This window comes from Arvicola amphibius, chromosome 1 (genome assembly GCF_903992535.2).
Source record: "Arvicola amphibius chromosome 1, mArvAmp1.2, whole genome shotgun sequence".
Lineage (NCBI taxonomy): Eukaryota > Metazoa > Chordata > Mammalia > Rodentia > Cricetidae > Arvicola > Arvicola amphibius.
Genome location: NC_052047.1, coordinates 182715212 through 182734642, shown reverse-complemented (window position 1 = coordinate 182734642; position 19431 = coordinate 182715212). Strand labels below are relative to the sequence as shown.

At 36.3% G+C, this 19431-nt stretch overlaps 1 protein-coding gene across 3 annotated transcripts in view; it reads left to right on the top strand.

Annotated features, from left to right (window-relative positions):
* Hpse2 (heparanase 2 (inactive)) overlaps positions 1-19431 on the top strand; it is a 598898-nt gene that overhangs the window by 364768 nt on the left and 214699 nt on the right. For all 3 annotated transcript variants that reach the window (XM_038330395.1, XM_038330387.1, XM_038330379.1), the window contains one exon: positions 7061-7232. In XM_038330395.1, the coding sequence (XP_038186323.1) occupies positions 7061-7232 (172 nt within the window). The remainder of the gene's footprint in view (positions 1-7060; positions 7233-19431) is intronic.

The following is a 19431-nucleotide window of genomic DNA, read 5'->3' as shown; positions in this document are numbered from 1 at the left end:
ACTTTAAGCCATGATTCTGATTACATGGCATCCTAGAAAAAGCAAAACTGCATATAGAAAGTAAGTGGAGAAGGCATCTCCAGGAGTTCTGAGAAGAAATAAAAAGGGAATGTGCTTGTGGAGCAGGCAGAATGTTTACGATAATAAATTAACTCAATATGTTACTATAGCTATGGATGCAATATCTCTTCAGCCTTCCAAAGTCCACACTACCATATAATACAAAGAGTATGCCATAATTCAGATTATAGACTTCAGTGCCAAAATAATGTATCAATATTGGTTTATCATCTGTAACAATGTACCAAGGCAAGGCAAGACATCTATAATATGGGAAATTGAGTACGTGTTTGTGTGTGTATATGCCTGTGTGTGGTGTATACGTGCCTAAAGTAGGGGATCACAAACTATGCGGGTCTCTCTGTACTATATGCTTGACTCTCTGTACCATTAAAATACCAAAACTGAAATACACTAAGGAAAAATAGATTATGAACCATGATGAAAATGCACACTTTAGAAAAATGAGTGTAATTTTCTGTGTTGGTTTCACTTCATATTAAACAAAACACTAGAAGCAGTTGACAGAATATTGTTAAGCAGAATTAACATGGATACATCTCGAAAGAAGACACACAGATGGCCAATAACCACATGAAAGCATATTTAACATCATTAGCTACCGTAGAAAAGTAGGTCAGTATTTCACCAGTAAGCATGTTAGCCATAGGTTTTTCTTATACAATCTCTATTAGGCTAAGGAAGTTTTCCTTCTAGTCAGAGTTTGGTGGGAAGATTTATTATTTGCCAAATTCTTTTTGTGTTTCCCATACTGATGATTAAACTCTGGTTGTTTAATCCATCAAAACAATAGTTTATATTCCTTGGATTGATATTAAATATACTTTGCATTCCTTGCATTAGTCCCACTGGATCATAAAGTTTGATTTTTGTGCATGCTGTTGAAATTGATTTGTATGTATTTTGTGGTGATTTTTTGTATCTATGTTTATGAGGAATATTCATCTGTAGTTTTTCTCTTAATGGCTATGTATACCGTTGGTAATAGAAATAAATTGTGAAGCATGTTTCCTTTCGTCCATTTTCTGGAAGACTTGTGAAGAATTGGTATTTCTTCCAATGCTTAATTAATCTATCTGAGTCTAGGCTTCTGAGAGAAAAGGGATTTTTTGGTTCAATGTATCTTTTCTTTTTCATATGTTTTTTAGTATTGCAACTTTCTTTAAGTCTGGTGCATTGTTTATTTTGTAAAACAGAGTCTTTCTGTGACTTGGGCTGGCCTCAGGCTTGCTATGTATCTCATGCTGGCCTTGGCCTCATAATTCTCCTGCCTCAGCCTTCTAAATGTTAGGATTACATGTATGAGCCACCAGACTAAGCTAAATCAGTTTTAATAATGTGTTTTTTTTTTCTTGAGTTCTTTTCATCAATTCACTGTCAAAATCATTTCCCCAACCTTTACCAGTTTGACTATTTGAGGTCCCTTATGATTTATCATTATTCATTTTGTTAGTCAATGATTTTTCTGTGTTTCCTTCCTTGGTCAGTCTACCTAAAGGAATGTCAATCAACTTTTTCATTCATTGATTTTTTTTCTCATTTTAATTACTTCTTTTATTTTTAGAGATTATGACATAATTACATCATTTCTCCTTTCCCTTTACTTCCTCCAAGCTTTCCCACATGCCTTGTCTTGCTCTCTTTCTAAAATTAATTAATTGATGTTACATGTATATGTGTATATTTATATACATATATATCCCTAAACATAATCTGCTTAGTCTGTATAATATTACTTTATGTGTGTTATCAGGGCTGATCATTTGGTATTGGAAAACCAATTGATATGCTGTTTTCCAGAGAAAACTGTTTCTCCCACTCAGCATTCTTTAGTTGTTGATGCTCCTTTTGTTTAGGGCTTAAGCAGCATAGTCTCCCCTTGTTTACTTTGGCATGTCCTTGTACAGGTTTTAGTGGTCATGTTGGTAAGATTTCATTTGTATTTGTTTGTGTGTGTGTGTGTGCATTTGTAAACAGAAAGATGAGCATATCAGGTACCATCCTCAATTTCTGTCCATCTTATTGCTTTGAGATAATGTTCACTGGACCAGAAGCTTGCCTTTATTCTGCTAGGCTGGGTGGCCAGCAGTCTCTCAGTTCTACTTGCCTTCACCCTGCAATACTGGGTACAGACATGTAGAGCCTCTGCTTATTATATAGGAGAGAGGGATTTAAACTCAGGTCTTTTTGCTTGCTTACTTGCTTGCTTGCTTGCTAAGTAAGTGTGCTTACTCACTTGGGCATCTTTCCAGTCCCCTTTTCATTTTTTTTCTATTTTTTTTCTCAAAAGAATTTTTATACACAAATATGAGCCTGTTTTTCTCTCCTCCAACTTCTCCAGATCCTCACTAACCACTCAACTTCATATTCTATCTTCTTCCATGTTCCCACAAAACTTTGTAAAAACAAACATTAAACAAACCAACAAATGAAAAGCCAAAACAACGAGAAACAAAAAGCTTACAAAACTCAAACCAAAACATGGAGCTTGTTTGTATAAGCCAACTCCTCCTGGGCATGGGTCTTGCCCTGAAGTGTGGTTGATATACTCCATAACATTCCATTGGAATAAACTGATTGTTTTCCTTTGCTGTAGATTTCTTCATTATAGATGCTACTCCACATCCTCTTATCCCTTTCAGTCCTGAAATCCTGGCTGGCTTGAACCTGTGCAGGTCCTATGAGTGCTGCCATAGTCTCTATGAGTTCACAGGTACATAAGTCCTTTTGGTCTGGAAGTTCTGTTTCCTTGGAGTCATTACTACATCTAACTCTTACAATCATTCTGCCTACTCTTCTGCATAGATCCCTGAGACTTGGGGGAGGGGTGTGATGAAGACATCCCATTTAGGACCGCTCCAAAGTCTCTCACCCTCAGCACATTGTTGTGGATCTCTGTGTAAATTCCATCTGCTGTAAGAAGAAGAAGCTTTTCTAATATTGGCTGAGTGAGGCTCTGATCGATGGATACAGAATCTTCTTATGAGTCATTTTATTGCTCTATTCCTTTAGTAGGATAATAGTGGTAGGTTTTCCCCTAGGCCTGTGACCTATGGAGTCTCAGGTTCCTGGTCACATTAGCCATGGACTTCACTCCACTAAATGAAATAGCTTTTTACACTCAAGAACCCAGAGAGACGAATGCATGCATTTCTACTACTCCACTCTTACATAGACCAGGACCCACAACCTAGAAGTGGTGCCGCCCACAGTGGGTTGGATCTTCCCACTTAAGTTGCCACTATCAAGACAAGCCCCAGTGAACATGCCCACAGGCCCACCCAATCCAGGGTGATTCTAGATAGTGTCAAGTTGACAGATAAAAACCATCACAAAAATATTCTGGACCAGGGTGTTCTGGTATCACTCGCCTGTGCTGCAGCACATGACTTGGCTCTGAACACATACTGTACATGCTTTGAACTATATTTGCCTTTGTCTTGGGCACCCTGAATGCTGCCTGTCACACCTCAGCTCACATTTGAGACTACTGTGAATTATGAATTTCTTCCTAAATACAGTTTTCAGCTCTTACAAAAAAAGTATATAATAATTATGGAAGGCAAAGACTTCTAATATTTTGTGACATTACTCCTCAGTATTAAAATAGCAAATTAATATTATTTCCAGATTGGATTATGTCAGAAAGTTTGGTTTCAAAAGCTGGTATTTGAGTGCTAACTTGAGTTTCGTTTTTAAAAGTTATTAAGTTAATTTTGCTTGGGATTAGGACAAAATTTTAAAATTTTTCTGAAATAGGTCCAAGCACAATTTTTCTACTTTTTACAAGTCATTGTACTTTTATTTATTTACAAAGAAGTGTTGGAAATGATGATTATATAGTCAAAGCATCAATCAACTCTGAAAACATGGAAGATACTTATGTTCTTCAGGATCAAATATTCATCCAAGATTTAATATTTATTTGTTGGTGTGTATTGGGTGCTTTACCAGAAAATATGTCTGTGCACTATATGAGCACAATGCCCAAGAAGACCAGAAAATGGTATCAGGTTCCTTTTGGCTGGAATTACAACTGTGTACATGCTGGGAATTAATCTCTGATCCTCCTAAAGATTAGCCAGTACCCTTAACTGGATCTTAATGTCTCTCCATCTCGATGGTTTAATTCTTTATTTAAAATAAACATGTCTATATATGTTTTTAGTGTATAATCTGCTTTCATCTTTAACAACTGGTAAACTTTTGTGTACCAAAAAATTAAAGTTACCTTCTTTCTTGTAATAAGATGTATTTGTTATTTTTATTTTATGTATATGGGTACTTTGCCTGCATGTATGTGTATGGAGCTCATAAAAGGGAATGAGATACCCTGAAGTTAATATTAAAGATAAATAGCTGCCATGTAGGTGTTGGTAACCAAATTCAGATCCTCTGCAAGAGCAGAGTGATATAGAATTCCCCTCTGTATGCTATGAATATGTTTTATTACCATTGGTTAATAAAGAAGCTACTTCAGCCTATGGCAGAGCAGAATAGAGCTAGGTGAAAAAACTAAACTGAATGCAGGGAGAAAGAAGGTAGAGTCAGGGAGACATCAAGTAGCTGCCAAAGGAAAAAGAAGGTAGAAACTTACCAGTAAGCCGCAGCCTCGTGGAAGTACATAGATTAGTAGAAATGGGTTAATTTAAGGTGTAAGAGCTAGTTAGGAATGTGCCTGAACCTTTGGCCAAACAGTGTTGTAATTACTATAGTTTCTGTGTGATTATTTGGTCAGGGTGACTAGACAACAACAGTACAGTTTCCATTTACAGCAGAGTAGCCAGCAAGTGCTCATAATCACAGAGCCATCTCTCCAGTCCCTAAAATTAATTTCTTTATCAGTAACTGTTTGATTATACAGATATGCACTAGGTCACATAAAATTTATGATGACTTAACTCATCACCATCTGTTTTGAAACAGCACTAATCTCAATACAGATTAACACAGAAACATTGTTTTAGTGTAGTGTTTCCCAGAATTTTGGGTTTATCATCTCTCTCTCTTCTAACCTCTTTTGTTGCTGATTTAAAACTGAATATTAAATCTTTTCTGTTTTTCTTTTTTTCTTTTCTGTTTTTCTATATGCACTGAATAATTTCAGTTCAGGAGTTTCCATTCAATTCTTTTTATAGTGTCTTATATGCCAAATAATCTAATGTTAAAGGCTTCAAGGAGACACTTCCTATTGACTGCTCTTTTTCATTTCTTGTGTACATTAACACTTTCCTATTTTCTTTCTGTACCTCATAATTTTGATCTTGAAAGTAATGCATTTTAGATAATATATTAGAGGAATTCAGAAATCTTAGTTGTCCATCCCAGAGGTTGAGTTTATTATTTTCATTTGGTTTTTAACTTACCAGGACGAATGCTCTAGTCTTTCACTCTTGCATCAGGTACTTACTGATATCTCCAATTTAAAAATTTAATCCCTTGGGGACTGGAAAGGTGGCTCAGTGGTCAAGAATATTATCTGCTCTTCCAGAGGACCCAAGTTCAATTCCTGGCACCCATGGAGTGGATCATAACCTTTTGTAACTCCAGTCCCAGGGATCTGACAGCCTCTTTTGGCCTATGAGGGCGCTGCGTGTCCATGGTATACAGACATACATGCAAACAAAGCATCAACACACATTAAATGTTTGTTTTTTCATTAACTCTTTAAAAATGTTTTTCAGGTCAACTTTCCAGGGGTTGCCTTCACATTGATATGACTTAATGATGAACCAGTAATTGATCAGAAATGTGCTTACTAAACTTGAGCCAGTAAGACCAGGCCAGCAGATATGCTGATGAATGGGAAACAGTAAATACTTGGGTAATAACATGCCATCCTGTGTCTCCCGTGTGAGAGACCTAGGGTCAATATTCATGTGGGAATATGTAGATAGCTAAAGTTCTCTGCAGTTTCCCCTGAATATATATAGCCTTCAGTATTAATGGGTGTAGAAGAGAGATTATCAGTTTTCACTGTGGCTGTCTTATTCCACCAAATTTCTCTTAAAATTTCACGTGAGTCTGATAATCTATGTCTTGTCTCTATATAAATCACAGCTTCAAACTGTCTGAGATAATGGCTTTGGGGAATCTCAAGTTTAGCTACCTCTAACTCTTAAGAGCTGCTCATTTTTAGAACATTTCATAACCTTCTAGTACTAAACTGAGGGAAAGTGGTTTTGCTGTAAATGATTTCACTCAGCTACTTTGTTACTAGTAAACAGCAAGGGTGTTTTTCTTAAATTTGAGTACAATAATCCTACTTATAAAGGTAACCCTTCTTGCCATTTGTATTAGTTTCTTAGGCTTTGCAATAACAAATTTCTATGTATTAAAACAAAAGAAGCAAGTTTTCTGTTACTGTTTATGAAGCCACAAGTCTGAAATCAAAACATCAGGATGGTTGCTTTCTTCTGGAAGCTCTGAAGGAGAATCTGTTCCATTCCTCTCTCCTAGCTGCTGGAACTGCCAGAATTCTTTAGCACAGTAGCATCCCTCCAGGCTTTGTGTTTGTCATCACACAGCCTTTTGTCCCTGTGTCTAAGTATCTGAAGGGCCTTTTCCTTTGTGTTGCAAACACAACAGTTATTAGATGTAGGGCCCACCCTAATCCTGTGACTACATAGTAACATTAAATCTTTAATGACCCTATTTCCAAATAAGCTCACGAAGTTCTGGTACACAAATTTGGGAAGACAATATTCTAGTGACTGTACCACTCATTACAAAGTATCACTAAAATAAGTATGGTCTCTTTTGTGATTTGGGTTATGTTTTATGAAGATAAGTTTGGAATGAATGAAACATCAAGTTGGCACTGCTAACATGACAATTTCTGTATTCCTTAAGAAAACGATGTCCTCCTTTCGTTATTTTATTCATGCTAGCAAGGAAAAGGCACAGTTCTGTGCAAAGGAAAGGGCTGGCAGAATCTCACTCTTCTCCATTCTAATTTATATGTCTGTTTTTAATCTAGAGCCAAATAACTATCGGAGCATGCATGGCCGGGCAGTAAATGGTAGCCAGTTGGGAAAGGATTACATCCAGCTGAAGAGGCTGCTACAACCCATCCGGATATACTCCAGAGCCAGCTTGTATGGCCCTAATATTGGACGGCCCAGGAAGAACGTCATTGCCCTCCTAGATGGGTAGGTCAGATTATTTAGCTGTCCTTACAGTATTGCTCATTAAATATAATGAAATGAAGTATTTGTGTTTATTCTGGCTATTTTCATATTTAAGAAGAAAAGAGAGGCTTTCTCAAAATCCCCAACAAAAATTCTACAGCAAACAATAGCAGTCATCTTTAGGGCTCCTAGAGACAGGGGTAGGAGGAGGCATATCTTAGTCTCTAAGTGGATTGAACAGAATGCCTTATTTGCAAACAAAATTATTTAATATAGGATTTAATTGAATAATTTCATATTTTTAAAAGATTGAAAAACATCACAAATATTTACAAATAAAAATAGAACCAAACTAATACTTCAGTAGCAGACATCACTCTGTATTATTATTATAACTTGCTTAATTTTAACTGACCTAACAAACATCTTTTGTGCGTCGGTGCAAAGAATAACGTGAAATGTTCTCTAACTCAGTTCTGTCAGCTGACTAGCCTCAAACTGAATAATGGATATGCTCATTCAGATCTGGTTTAGTTATATAGGGTTGTAAGAAATGCCTGACCATGAATTTATTGCTAACAAATATTGCAATTAGAGGGAACCACAGTGGAGTGGGGGAGGCTTAATATAAATATATGTTGAATCAAGGCCCAAAATGAAGATGTAACTGGAGCAAGTATCAGAGCACTGAGGTGGGGAGATTCACGTGTTATATGTGGTATGTAGTCTGAACAAGAATAGTTATCCCTCCAGTTCAAAGTTAGTAAGACAATTTCCAATGACATGTGTGCAACAAGCAGTTAGAGAAATAAATGTCCTGCAAGCATAAACAGAGATGAAAAGAAAGAAAATGGTGTCTCTTGAATAGCTATGTGCCTCGATGACTTGTCAGACTCCTTTCATTTCTGATTACCTAGTCTTGATATGAGCTTGTGAACATAGCAGGCTTTACTTAAGGTCTAGGGAAGGCAGAGAGATTTATATAATAACAACACCAGAAAGGTGAAGTTGAATATTAGGCATTTTTCCATATAAGTCATTGAATTTTTACCTAAACTATCTTTCTTAATCTCTTCTTCTTCCCATCTCCCCTTTTCTTGCTCAAGGGCAATTTACTTCCTTTTTGTTAAAAAATTGATGGCCTTAGTCCCTCCTCACTAGCTAGGCCTTCCTTTTGCATGCTTTCCCTGAACTTTGACATTTCTCTTTGCATGTGAGTGATGAGGAGCAAGGATAGAGATGAAGAGGTGGCTTTTATTTTTCCTGTTACACTTTGTGTATAAAGATTAGTCACAGTGTACTTATTCATATTTCACAAGTTCATAATAAAAATTTAATCTCTCTATCCTTTAAATCTATACTTTAATGATTAATGTGTCCCCATTGTCATTCTAATAGTATAAAATGATATCAATTGTTTATTCATTCTAAAGATATTTCTTGAGCAACAACTATGTTCTAAGTAATATGCTAGCAACTGAGATAATATTAAACAAAACAGATACATTCTTTGCCATTCCAAGGTGTTCACTAAGTTGGGAGAGACATAGACATTAACAGGAAATGTAAAACCAGAACAGTATGAAGTAGATACATGGTTATACTAAGAGATGTGGCTTGATTGAATTAAGAATATCATGAAAACACTCCCTTGAAAAGTGTAATATAAAGAATGATGGGTTGATTGCACAACACGAGAAGTGAAGAGTATCACTGGTTATTTTTGTTTATATAGTTTTAAAATGAAAACTAATATTGAAAACTGGCTGGGCTGGCTGGAGTGTCAGGAAAGTAAGGAAGAGCAAGTGTGTTCTATCAGGGTTTGTAGGCAAAAGGAAGGACTTGCTGTTCCTTCTAATTGCATTCAGGGTAACATAGGATGTTTTAAGCTGGGGAAGGAAACTATTATATGAAAAGGATGTTGGGTATACTGTGGGAAATAGATTAGAGAGAAATCAGGAAAATTAGTGATTGCTTCGGTAATACAGGGTTATACAGGGAGGAAGTAATGGAGGCCTGGAGTAGAGTGGTGGCAGCTGGAAGAAGAGCCTATGGGATAGGGTAGTACATTGTAAAACATACACTGATGTGATAGTAGAGAGTGGATGGTGCCATTTGCTTAAACAAGAAGACAGGAATCCTTCTGACTAAGAATTGTGAGAATACAACTGAGACTTCGTTTTAGTGCTATGAAACTAAATATAGATGTCAAGAATATCATTTAATAGGTGCGAAGAGATCAGGTTCTCTGTTAGAGATATTTATTTATTTGAGAAGTTTTTAGCACAAAGGGAATGGAAAAGATAAGTTAGCATACAAAAGAAAAGAAAGGCATAGCTGATAGCCTGAAGAACCTGCAGAAGTAAGAAAGTGTAAGAGGACTCAGGCACATGAAGAAAATAGAATAAAGGCAGAGGCTTCCAACTAACAGGGTGACAGAATTTGGCTGCATGTCAGTTGCTAATGACCTCAAGAGACAGCTCAAGAGAGGACGACTGAAGCTGGGTTGCAGTGGCTTGCAGAGTGGGGAATATGAGACAGCCAGCAATAATGTAGGCAAGAATACTTAGAATAACATTTACTGTGAAGAAACCTAAAGACAAATGAAGGGTGTGTGTCATCAGGGAAGATGGCTGCTCCTTCCTTTAATGCAGAATAGAGTAGAACAGGTTTTTGGGTTAAGTTACACCCAGTGAGAAGAAAAGGGGAATACAGCCAAGTTAAGACATCCTTAAAGTGGGAAGAAATGAAAAGCAAAATTGTTGACCGTCTGCAGAGGACAATACTCCCATGATAATATAAGAAACAACTATTTGTCTGCATTGAGAGGTTTAAAAAGTCATATTTATGAGGAGACCCTGTTCCCACTACAGTACGTGTAATTAAGATGTTGAGTTTGTGTGCATGATACAGACGTGAGTGCATGCAAGTTAGTATGTTAGGAAAGAACTGAGAAACTTCACACAGTGGTGAAAGAGAAGAGTGTGTGCTGTTATTTGACTATGAAGTGTCCCTCACAGGCTCATGTGTTGAAGGCTTGGTTTCTAGAGGGTGGCACTGTCTCAGCAAGTGTCATTAAGAGGTAAGGTCTGGCTAGAGGAATTGGGTCATGGACAGTGGAAGGTTGTTCCGAGGAGATACAGCTTGCCCTGGCCTTTCCTGTTTCTCTGCTTCCCAGTCACCATGGTGCTCTGCTTTACATCATACACAACGAGATCAGCCAACCATGGCCTGAAACCATGAGCCCAAATAAACCCTCTCTCTCAATGTGTTTCTCTCGAGTGTTGGCCACAGCAACAGAAAGTCTGGCGAACAAAGCATGTGGCTAGAGTTTTGGAGTGGCAACTTCCTCCATGTCTAAACGTGAAGTCAAACAAAAAAACAAACAAAAACCAGAAAAAGGCATTTAGGACAAAGAAAAATACAAATATTTTTCTTTTATGTGCCAAAATAAGGATTTAATTTTCTTAATATAGGTGTGTGAAAGAAATATCCCAGAAGCTTAACCAACAGAGCAAACACATCAGCACTGTAAATTAGCAGCTCGTAGCCTTTCCCGACTCTCTTGGTTATACAGGTACAATATTCCATAGTACAATGTTACATAGATGTGATCACAATAGAGACATCATTTTGAGCACTGAATTTTTATACATTGCTTCATATAGCCCTTATTTCTGAATACTTCTCATAATTGCATTCTTAGTAGAAATAAAATATCCATTGCATTAATGAACCAAAGTTTAACTAAGCATCCTTCCTCTAGTGAACATTGGGCCTCTTTCCAGTTTTTGCTTGTAATGTAGCACAACTATAAATATCTTTATACAAATAGATTTTTAAATTTTTAATTTGAATAATATCCTTGGGCAGTATCCAAAAAGTTGGGTTTCTGGATCAAAATGTATATTAATTTTTATGACTTTATGTTTGCTGCCAAAATTCTTTTCAGAATGATTTCACTAGGTGAAAAACAGTGGTATATCACTGTAACACAGTGATGTTATACCACACAGCAATAAGTATTGACAGTATTATTAATTAACTTTGTTTAAATTAATGCAGGATCATGTTGCGTGCTTGTTTATATTTGAATTCAAGAATGGCTGAATATTCTCCAACTCTTAACATTTGTCTTGTTTCTCTTATTTATTTATTTCTCTATTTATTTATGGGGTTTTTTGTGTGTGTATGAGAAAGAGATGGGAGGATGTATGCATGTATGTTCCTATGTGTGAGGGGCTGTGCTCAAGTGTGAACGAGCATGAGGTAACCAGAAGTCAACATCTGATCTCTTCCCTTTTTGCTCTCCCCATTGGTTGGTTATTTTTGTTTTAATTTTGAGAGATGATCTTTTGTTGGTTGCTGAAAATAGTGGTTGCCATTTAGGTAGATTGAATGACCAGCGAAACTCTAGAATCTGCCCATCTCTGTTCCTTACCCAGCACCAATGTTTCAAATATGTGCCACAGGGCCCAGATTTTATGTCCATGATGGGAACCCAAGCTCAGGTCCGCATGCTTGCTCAGCAAGTGCTTAACACACTGAGAGATTCCCAGCCCTGACTCTATTTCTCTTAGCCCAAATTTGATTAACAGCACAATAACCATTTTGCCTGCATTCCAGGCCATTCTTATTATTTATCTTATTTTACAAGATAACTAATACCTACAAAGAGTAAATAGAAAGAAATAATAAATCTCGAGACTGAAACCAATGAGATGAAATTAACAAACAGTATAAGAATAAATAAAATTGAGATGATTCCTTTTGAGAACATCAACAATATTGGCAAACCTTTAGCTAAATTAATCAAAAGACACAGAGAGAAGACCAAAATTAATAAAATTCAAGATGAAAAGAGAGACATTACAACAGACATTGAGGAAATTCAGAGAATCATAAGAACATACTTTAAAACAAGGAAAATGTAAAAGAAATGGATGAATTTATTGATATTATGATCTGACATAAAGCAAAATTAAATAAACAATTCAAATAAACTCATAACCCCTAGTGAAATAGAAGCAGTAATTAAAGTCCTCTGATTAAAGTAAACTCAGGGCCAGATGGATTCAGTATATAACTCTACCAGAAATAACACAAATATTCAACTTATTCCACAAACAGAAACTGAAGAAATATTTCCTAGATCTTTTTATGAAATCAATATTTCCCTGATACCAAAACCACACAAAGACCCAACAACAAAAAGAAAATTATAGACCAATATCCCATTTGAATATAAATGGAAAATTCTCAATAAAATACTTACAAACTGAATTGAAGAACACATGAGAAAGAGTAACCACCATGTCCAAGTTGGCTCATTCCAGAGATGCAGAGATGGTTCAACATACATATATAAATAAATGTAGCCCATCATAAAAACCAACTGTAAAACAGAACACTTGATAATCTTATTAGATGCAGTAAAGGTCTTTAACAAAATCCAACATCCTTTCATGATAAAAAAAAAAGTACTGGAGAAAATAGGGATACAAGGGAAATAACTCACATAATAAAGACAATTTACAGCAACATCATTCAAAATGTAGGGAAACTCAAAGCATTTTCACTAAAACCAGGAACAAGACCATGACGTTCACTTTCTCCATACCTCTTTAATATAGTGCTTGAAGTCTTAGCTAGAGCAATAAGACAACTATAGGAGAGCAAGGGGATACAGATAGGAATGATGGAATCAGATATTATCAGTTAATATTGTATATATGATGTGGGAGATGATGTATGCTGTGAGTATGTTTTATTGCCATTGGACGAGCAGTCTCCCCCAACATATATATGAAAGACTACATACAGACTCCACCAGGAAACTCCTACAACTGATAAACTCATTCAGCAAAGTAGCAGAATACAAAATCAGCACACAAAAATCAGTAACCTTCCTGCATACAAATGACAAATATAATGGAATAGAAATCAGGGAAGCAGTACCTTGCACAGTCACCTCAGAAAATACCTTAGGATAACTAACCAACCAGATGAAAAACTTGTATAGTAAAAGCTTGAAGAAAGAAACCGAAGAAGACACCATAAGATGCAAAGCTTTCTCATGCTCTTAGATTGGTCAGATTAATATAATGAAATTACCAAAAATAGTCTATAGACTCAATTTGATACAAATCAAAATATCAACACATTTGTTAGTATAATAATAGTATTGTTAATAAAATTGTTAAATATAAAAATATTAAATGATATTAAACTTCACATGAAAACACAAAAACACACAATAGCTAAAACAATACTTGATAATAAAAGCACTGCTTGAGCTATTACCACTCAGATTTCAAGTTATATTACAAGGTTATAATAATAGAAACAACACTGACATAAAGACATATTGATCAATGGATTAAAATTGAAGATCCAGACATAAACGCACATGTTATGTACATCCAAGTATTGAGATGGTGCTGTTTTAGATTCAGTACTCCTTGGGCACATATTCAGGTTGCTATTGAGCGTTCTATTTTGAACTTCTTAGCATCATTCACATCCCATCTTCATTTGTCTGTATAGATCTTACCATTTTTTCTTTATTAACAATTTATTTGTAACTGTTCTCAGACCCTAATAATATCCCCATGTAGATTTTTAAGTCATTTTTTAAGTGTGACATCTAGTCAATTCAATTTTGCTTGAAGTCATAAGTTTTCCAGATACGCTGACTCTTGGCCTTTAGTATCTCTATCTACATAAATTCCAATCTAGTAAACTGCTGTGCTCCATTACGCTCACTACCTTCAAGTATGCCAAAGAATTATAGATTTTGGAAAATGCCACACGCTGTTTGACATGTGCATCTTTTTGTTTTATGTAATTGTTTGGAAGGTCACTTTTTCCCCTCTTAATTCCCAGATCTTCCCTGGCATATTCAGGTCAGATTTCAGTGGTCTCCTCTGGCCTTGCATCACATTTTATTTTTCTGCTCTAGTTTTTATCAAATTGATTATAATGTGTTTGTTTACATATTTGCCTCCCTTAATAAACCATGAACTGTGATCTAGATCTTGCTTCTTTATACCCTTAGAAGCTAGGAATATTGTATATATAAGTGCTTATTGGCAAAAGCACTTATATATGAATGAAATATAAATTGTCATCACATAAATGGTACATAGAAATTTATAGTAGAAGAACAGATGAAACTGATATAGTATCTTTGTTTATCTGATGCAAAAAGAATGCATGGATGAGATTTTGATGTTATTTGAGTAAAACATGTTGATTTTATGAATAATAATAATGTTACTTATTAGCTTTAATGACATAGAACCACGCCAGCTTTTAATCTCTTTAAAATAGAATGTATAGGACTGCCTCTCCATTGGAATAGGAAATGGATTAGAGGTAGGATTCCTGTGTTTGTATTATCAGGAAGTTATAAGCCTCTTGGAAAGTGGGAAATACTTAATAAAATATGTGCTTTATTGTTTCCATGTCCTCCGTCGAGCACTGGATAGTTCTAGACGTGGCTTTAGCTGAAGAATTGTTGTTTAGGGTCGAATCAGTTTCATCTGTTCTTCACCCATGGACTTCTATGCACCATCTGTGTGTTAACATTTTATGTTTAATTCATTACTTTTCTTTTTCCAGGCAACATATTTTTCTTGCTTCAGAAATTTACTATAATTGTTTTGTCTATGTTGATCGAAATGCTATGCAGACACAATAGAAATTCCAGTCAAAAAATTATTTATTGTAAACATTGTTTTATTTAATATTTAAATCTGTACCTGTGATCTGGAAAAATATTACAATACCATTTTAATGTAAATAGATAGTCAAAGACCACAGACATAAGAAACCAATAACATAGGAAAATTAAGATAAAAAATAAACAATCTAAGATAAATTTTAATTCATGATTAATACTTAAAATATCTATAATTTACTACTCCTATATGTATATAACAAGATATATACAGTAAGATATTGTATTTATAAATTAAAAACATTTTTATAAGAATATGTAATTGGAATAAATAAAAATATCTTAAAATTAAATATATCCTTTCTTAAATTAAGCTTAATAAGTACATGGATTATGTGCACTAGTGATTAACTCCAAGCCACCAATAATGCCTCAGTGTCACATTAAGGAAAGAAATAAAAACACTTCCACCTTGGAATCATTCAGCTAAGGAGTCCAGATTTGAATGCTCTGTTTCCTGCCCCATGTGTCTTCTGTCCTCTGTCTTGCATGAGCCTGAATGTATGCCTGCGTGAAGGCTGTCTTGTGAATTTGCTTGTCCCTGTGTCTCTGTGTCTATCCCTATATATATATGTCTGTTGTGTCTATGTGTGAGTAATGTCTGTATGCCATATGTGCATGTGTCTGTATGTGTGTGTGCAGTGTGTCTGTCTGTAATGAAGGGCTTTGCTCTATTTATTGAATAGTAAAGAAAACGTAACATGGGGAAAGGAATGGGATACTTGACAGAAATCTTTATCAGAGTTCTACAAGGGATTGAGTCACTGATTCCACCTGATCCCAACTGACACAGATAACAAATATCATTATTTATCAACCAATATCCATAAATGGTTGCTTTCAACCTTTATGGTAGGTATTAGGAAATCCTTTCAACTTCTGTATTTTGTACTTTCAGCAGATGATGCACATGTATTATTCTGGGTCAGGAGTATGGAAGAGCAGTAACTTAAGATTGCAGCTGTGTATTATCTTGGGCTATAAAAGTTAATTACATGGGAAATCCAAGGCAAGTAAAGTTGATTGTCACATTGTTCTCTTAAAGGCAGGCTTAATCACCAGTTTGATTACACAGTAGGCTAGCAGTGACCTCAAGGTGGATTATTAACTCTGACTGTGAGGAGGTCCATCAAAAAGTTACAGTCTCCTAGAATGTGAGATATTTACAGACGGTTGCATCATTACAAATAAGGATTAGACAATGCTTTCTCTTGTTCTGCTACAGCAAGAAGCTTAAACTGGGTAATTTATAAAGGAGAGAAAGTTTCCCTCTTGGTTCTAGATACTAGGATGTCCAGGATCTGATGTGAGTTCTGGTTTCCATGATGGATTATAGTAGGACAAACACAGTGAAATAAAAAGATTTTAATTTATTAAAATTCAGAGAATTTATATCTGCTTTAGGAGCCTTACTATTCATCCTTCCCCTCCAATCTATCCACTATTCAGTGTCTAAAATATATTATTTAAAAGTTATAATTCATTTGGCGTCATTCACTAATACTTTCTGTTTTTCTTAGAATAACACATGAGTTTTTTGTTTTATTTTGATCCACAAGACCCCACAGTTAATGGCCTGCATACTGCCTAATGCTGTATATTTATTAACTGCCAGTCTCCCTTGTTATTCATCCCAGAGTTCTTCCCTCCTGCCACACGACTTACACTGTTTCATTCTTTAGAACCCCCTGGCCAGCAGGGAAGAACGACCACCGAATAGAGGATTCTTCTCAAATCACACTTTATTGGAGCCTCTTGGTTGAAGGGAGAGCAGGAAGCAAAGGGCCCCAAGCACTAAACGGCAGCCGCTTATATAGGGAGAGCAGACACAGGTCGTGCCTGGATTGGCACTCGCTCATCTTTCGATGCCCCCGCCTAATATGGAGTTGTTTACTTGGTGGTGCAGGGGCTCCACGCCATCTTGTAATGGCGGCCAGCAAATTGGCTCCCTGCATTTTCTTTCACAGCCTACCTGCTCATTTTACAATATTTATCACAATTTATAAATATGTATTTGCTGTTTGTTTGCTTATTACTTGTAGATTATAAACTGTGAGGCTGTGAAGAATCTTTGTTATGTTTATTATTACCAAAATGCCTACTATTTAATTTCTCACATTTGTTGAGTAAGTTTGTGAATGAAGAAGGGAAGTCATCACCACATAATACAGAGTTTCCAGCAGAATAATCTAATGTGAACCTGTATAAGAACATACAGACAGGCTCAGCTTTCTGCTCTATAAGTTCAGAGAACTATGGAAAACATTCAAATTAGAATAATGGGGATAAAAATAGAAAAGAGCTGATGGGGAAGCTCAGCCAATCACCTTGTTTGTGGGGTGTGTCGTTCCCCCCCCCCCCCGGGGGGCCCAAATAGCCTATAAACCATCATTGTGCGCTTGTTTTTTCCTCTGGTTTCCTGCTGTCCTGAATCGCTGGAACCTTGGCTTTTGTAAGTTCCCCTTTCTTCCCTTTATTAAAGCTGAATATTTTATATTAAAGCTAGTCTGGTTAATTCTAACTGCCGATCGACCACGCCCCAACAAAGAGCTAGGAAGCAAACAATAGTGTTTGCTAAGTATTGTGTGTTCAGTAGTCAACAAGCCAGAAATAGAAAAACTGACTTTTTGCATCTTGAATTTCTATCCTTGTTTATACATGATTACTAACACTTCTGTTGAGTATCTGATACTGATGTATAGCTGTCTGTGTGTGAGTGATGAGGTACAGACCTTGTAGGTCTGCCAGTCTCTGTCAGTCATATGTACATCACTTCTGTTGTGTCTGGAAGACAAGTTTCCTTGGAGTCATCCACCACCTCTGCCTCAGCACCAACTCTGGTTTTTATGCTCCTTCTGCCTCCTATTCCACATAGATCTCTGAGTCTTGAGGGGTAGGGATTTAATGAAGGTATCCTACAAGGCCTGTCCAGGTTCAAGACAGATGGGATCCCAGCACTGATAGGGAGAAATGGACATTGGGTCCCACCTCTAATGAAGAATTTATTTGTAATTGAAACCTCTGGCAAAGGAAAAATCAGTTTTCTCCAATGGAGTTCCACTGTGTTTACTTAGTATTGAGTGTTCCAAAGTCTCTTACCTTATGTACATTGCCCAGTTGTGGGTCTCTGTATCAGTCCCCAGCTACTGCAGGAGGAAATTTTTCTGATGTGGTTTGAGCAAGGCACCAATCTTGGTATAGTGGGAAGTCATTAGGAGTTATTTTCTTGCAAAGTGCCTTTAGCAGAATAATAGTATTGGGTTTTCTCTTAGGCCCATGATCTGTCTAGTCTCAGTTTCTTGTCATAAAGAAAAGTACATCAAACCATTTTCTGTAACCTAAAATTTACTTATCTTCTGATTTTAACTTGAGGCTGCAGAAGCAGTAACTTCCCTCCCTTGAGAGCCATCCATTACTCAACAGTGTCATAGCGGAACGAGTGTGCACAGAGGAATAGATCGTGCCGGGTATCTATTTGTCATCTCCTCCGTTGTGGACTCAGTTTTCTCAAAGAGTGGTAGTGATAACTTATTTCCAAGGTACCTCTCATCTCTAACATTTTAAAATTTGAAGATACTTATTAGCACAAAACAAAAACTTTTCCCAGTTAGTTTCTTGTTTTATAACATAAACACTTGGGATTTCTCTTGTGTAGGTCAATACAGAAGAATGATAGAGAATAATTTTGAAAGTAGGTGAGAATTGATTTTCTACTGATTCATCAATCTAAGGACCTGTTTATTCTCTCCCAAGCCTCCCTGTCTTCATTTGTAAAGTGGCCTTTCATAGAAATAAAGGAGTGATGAATTTAAAGGCTTTGCACTGTTCCTGGTATGTGTTGACACCCAAAGAAATGACAGCCACAATCGTTGAGAACAGATGCATTTTCAAGATGAAAAAGGCAATTTTTAGTCTAGGGGCATTTTACCATGACTCAAATGCAGGTTTCTAGGCAGTTAGATAATTGAGTGAGGAAGGAAAATCTGAAGACTATAATGCCACATCAGTATCATGAGGGTGACCACAGCTCTACTCTGCCTTCTGCCACGTCCGTTCTTGGAGCAGAAGCACAGCTGGGGACAGTTTGGTGTAATTATCACAGTGTGATTCCTAATAATTGTTCTGTTTCATTTCAAATGTGAAGGCATTATGTGACTTCACCAAATTGCAGGAGGACAGAAGAGAATAATGTCTTCCTTTCTTACTCTGTAAGGAAAAGAATCTACCTCTTTTCGCCCCTACAGAGAAATTCTGCCTGCTTGTTCAGTGCTCATTACCAGGGAAGTGCTGGCTACTGCACCCAGCACTGTCTGCTCCCTAGATGACAGCTATTTTAATGGCCCATAACTCTAAATTCTCTGTGAATTTTTATTTAATTTTTTTAGAGAGTACTTCTTTCCAGCTAAGGAATGAGCCTGGTTGCTTACCCAAGCTCAGGCTTATGAGTTATTACTGTTAGGAAAGATGTATTCCTCTGTC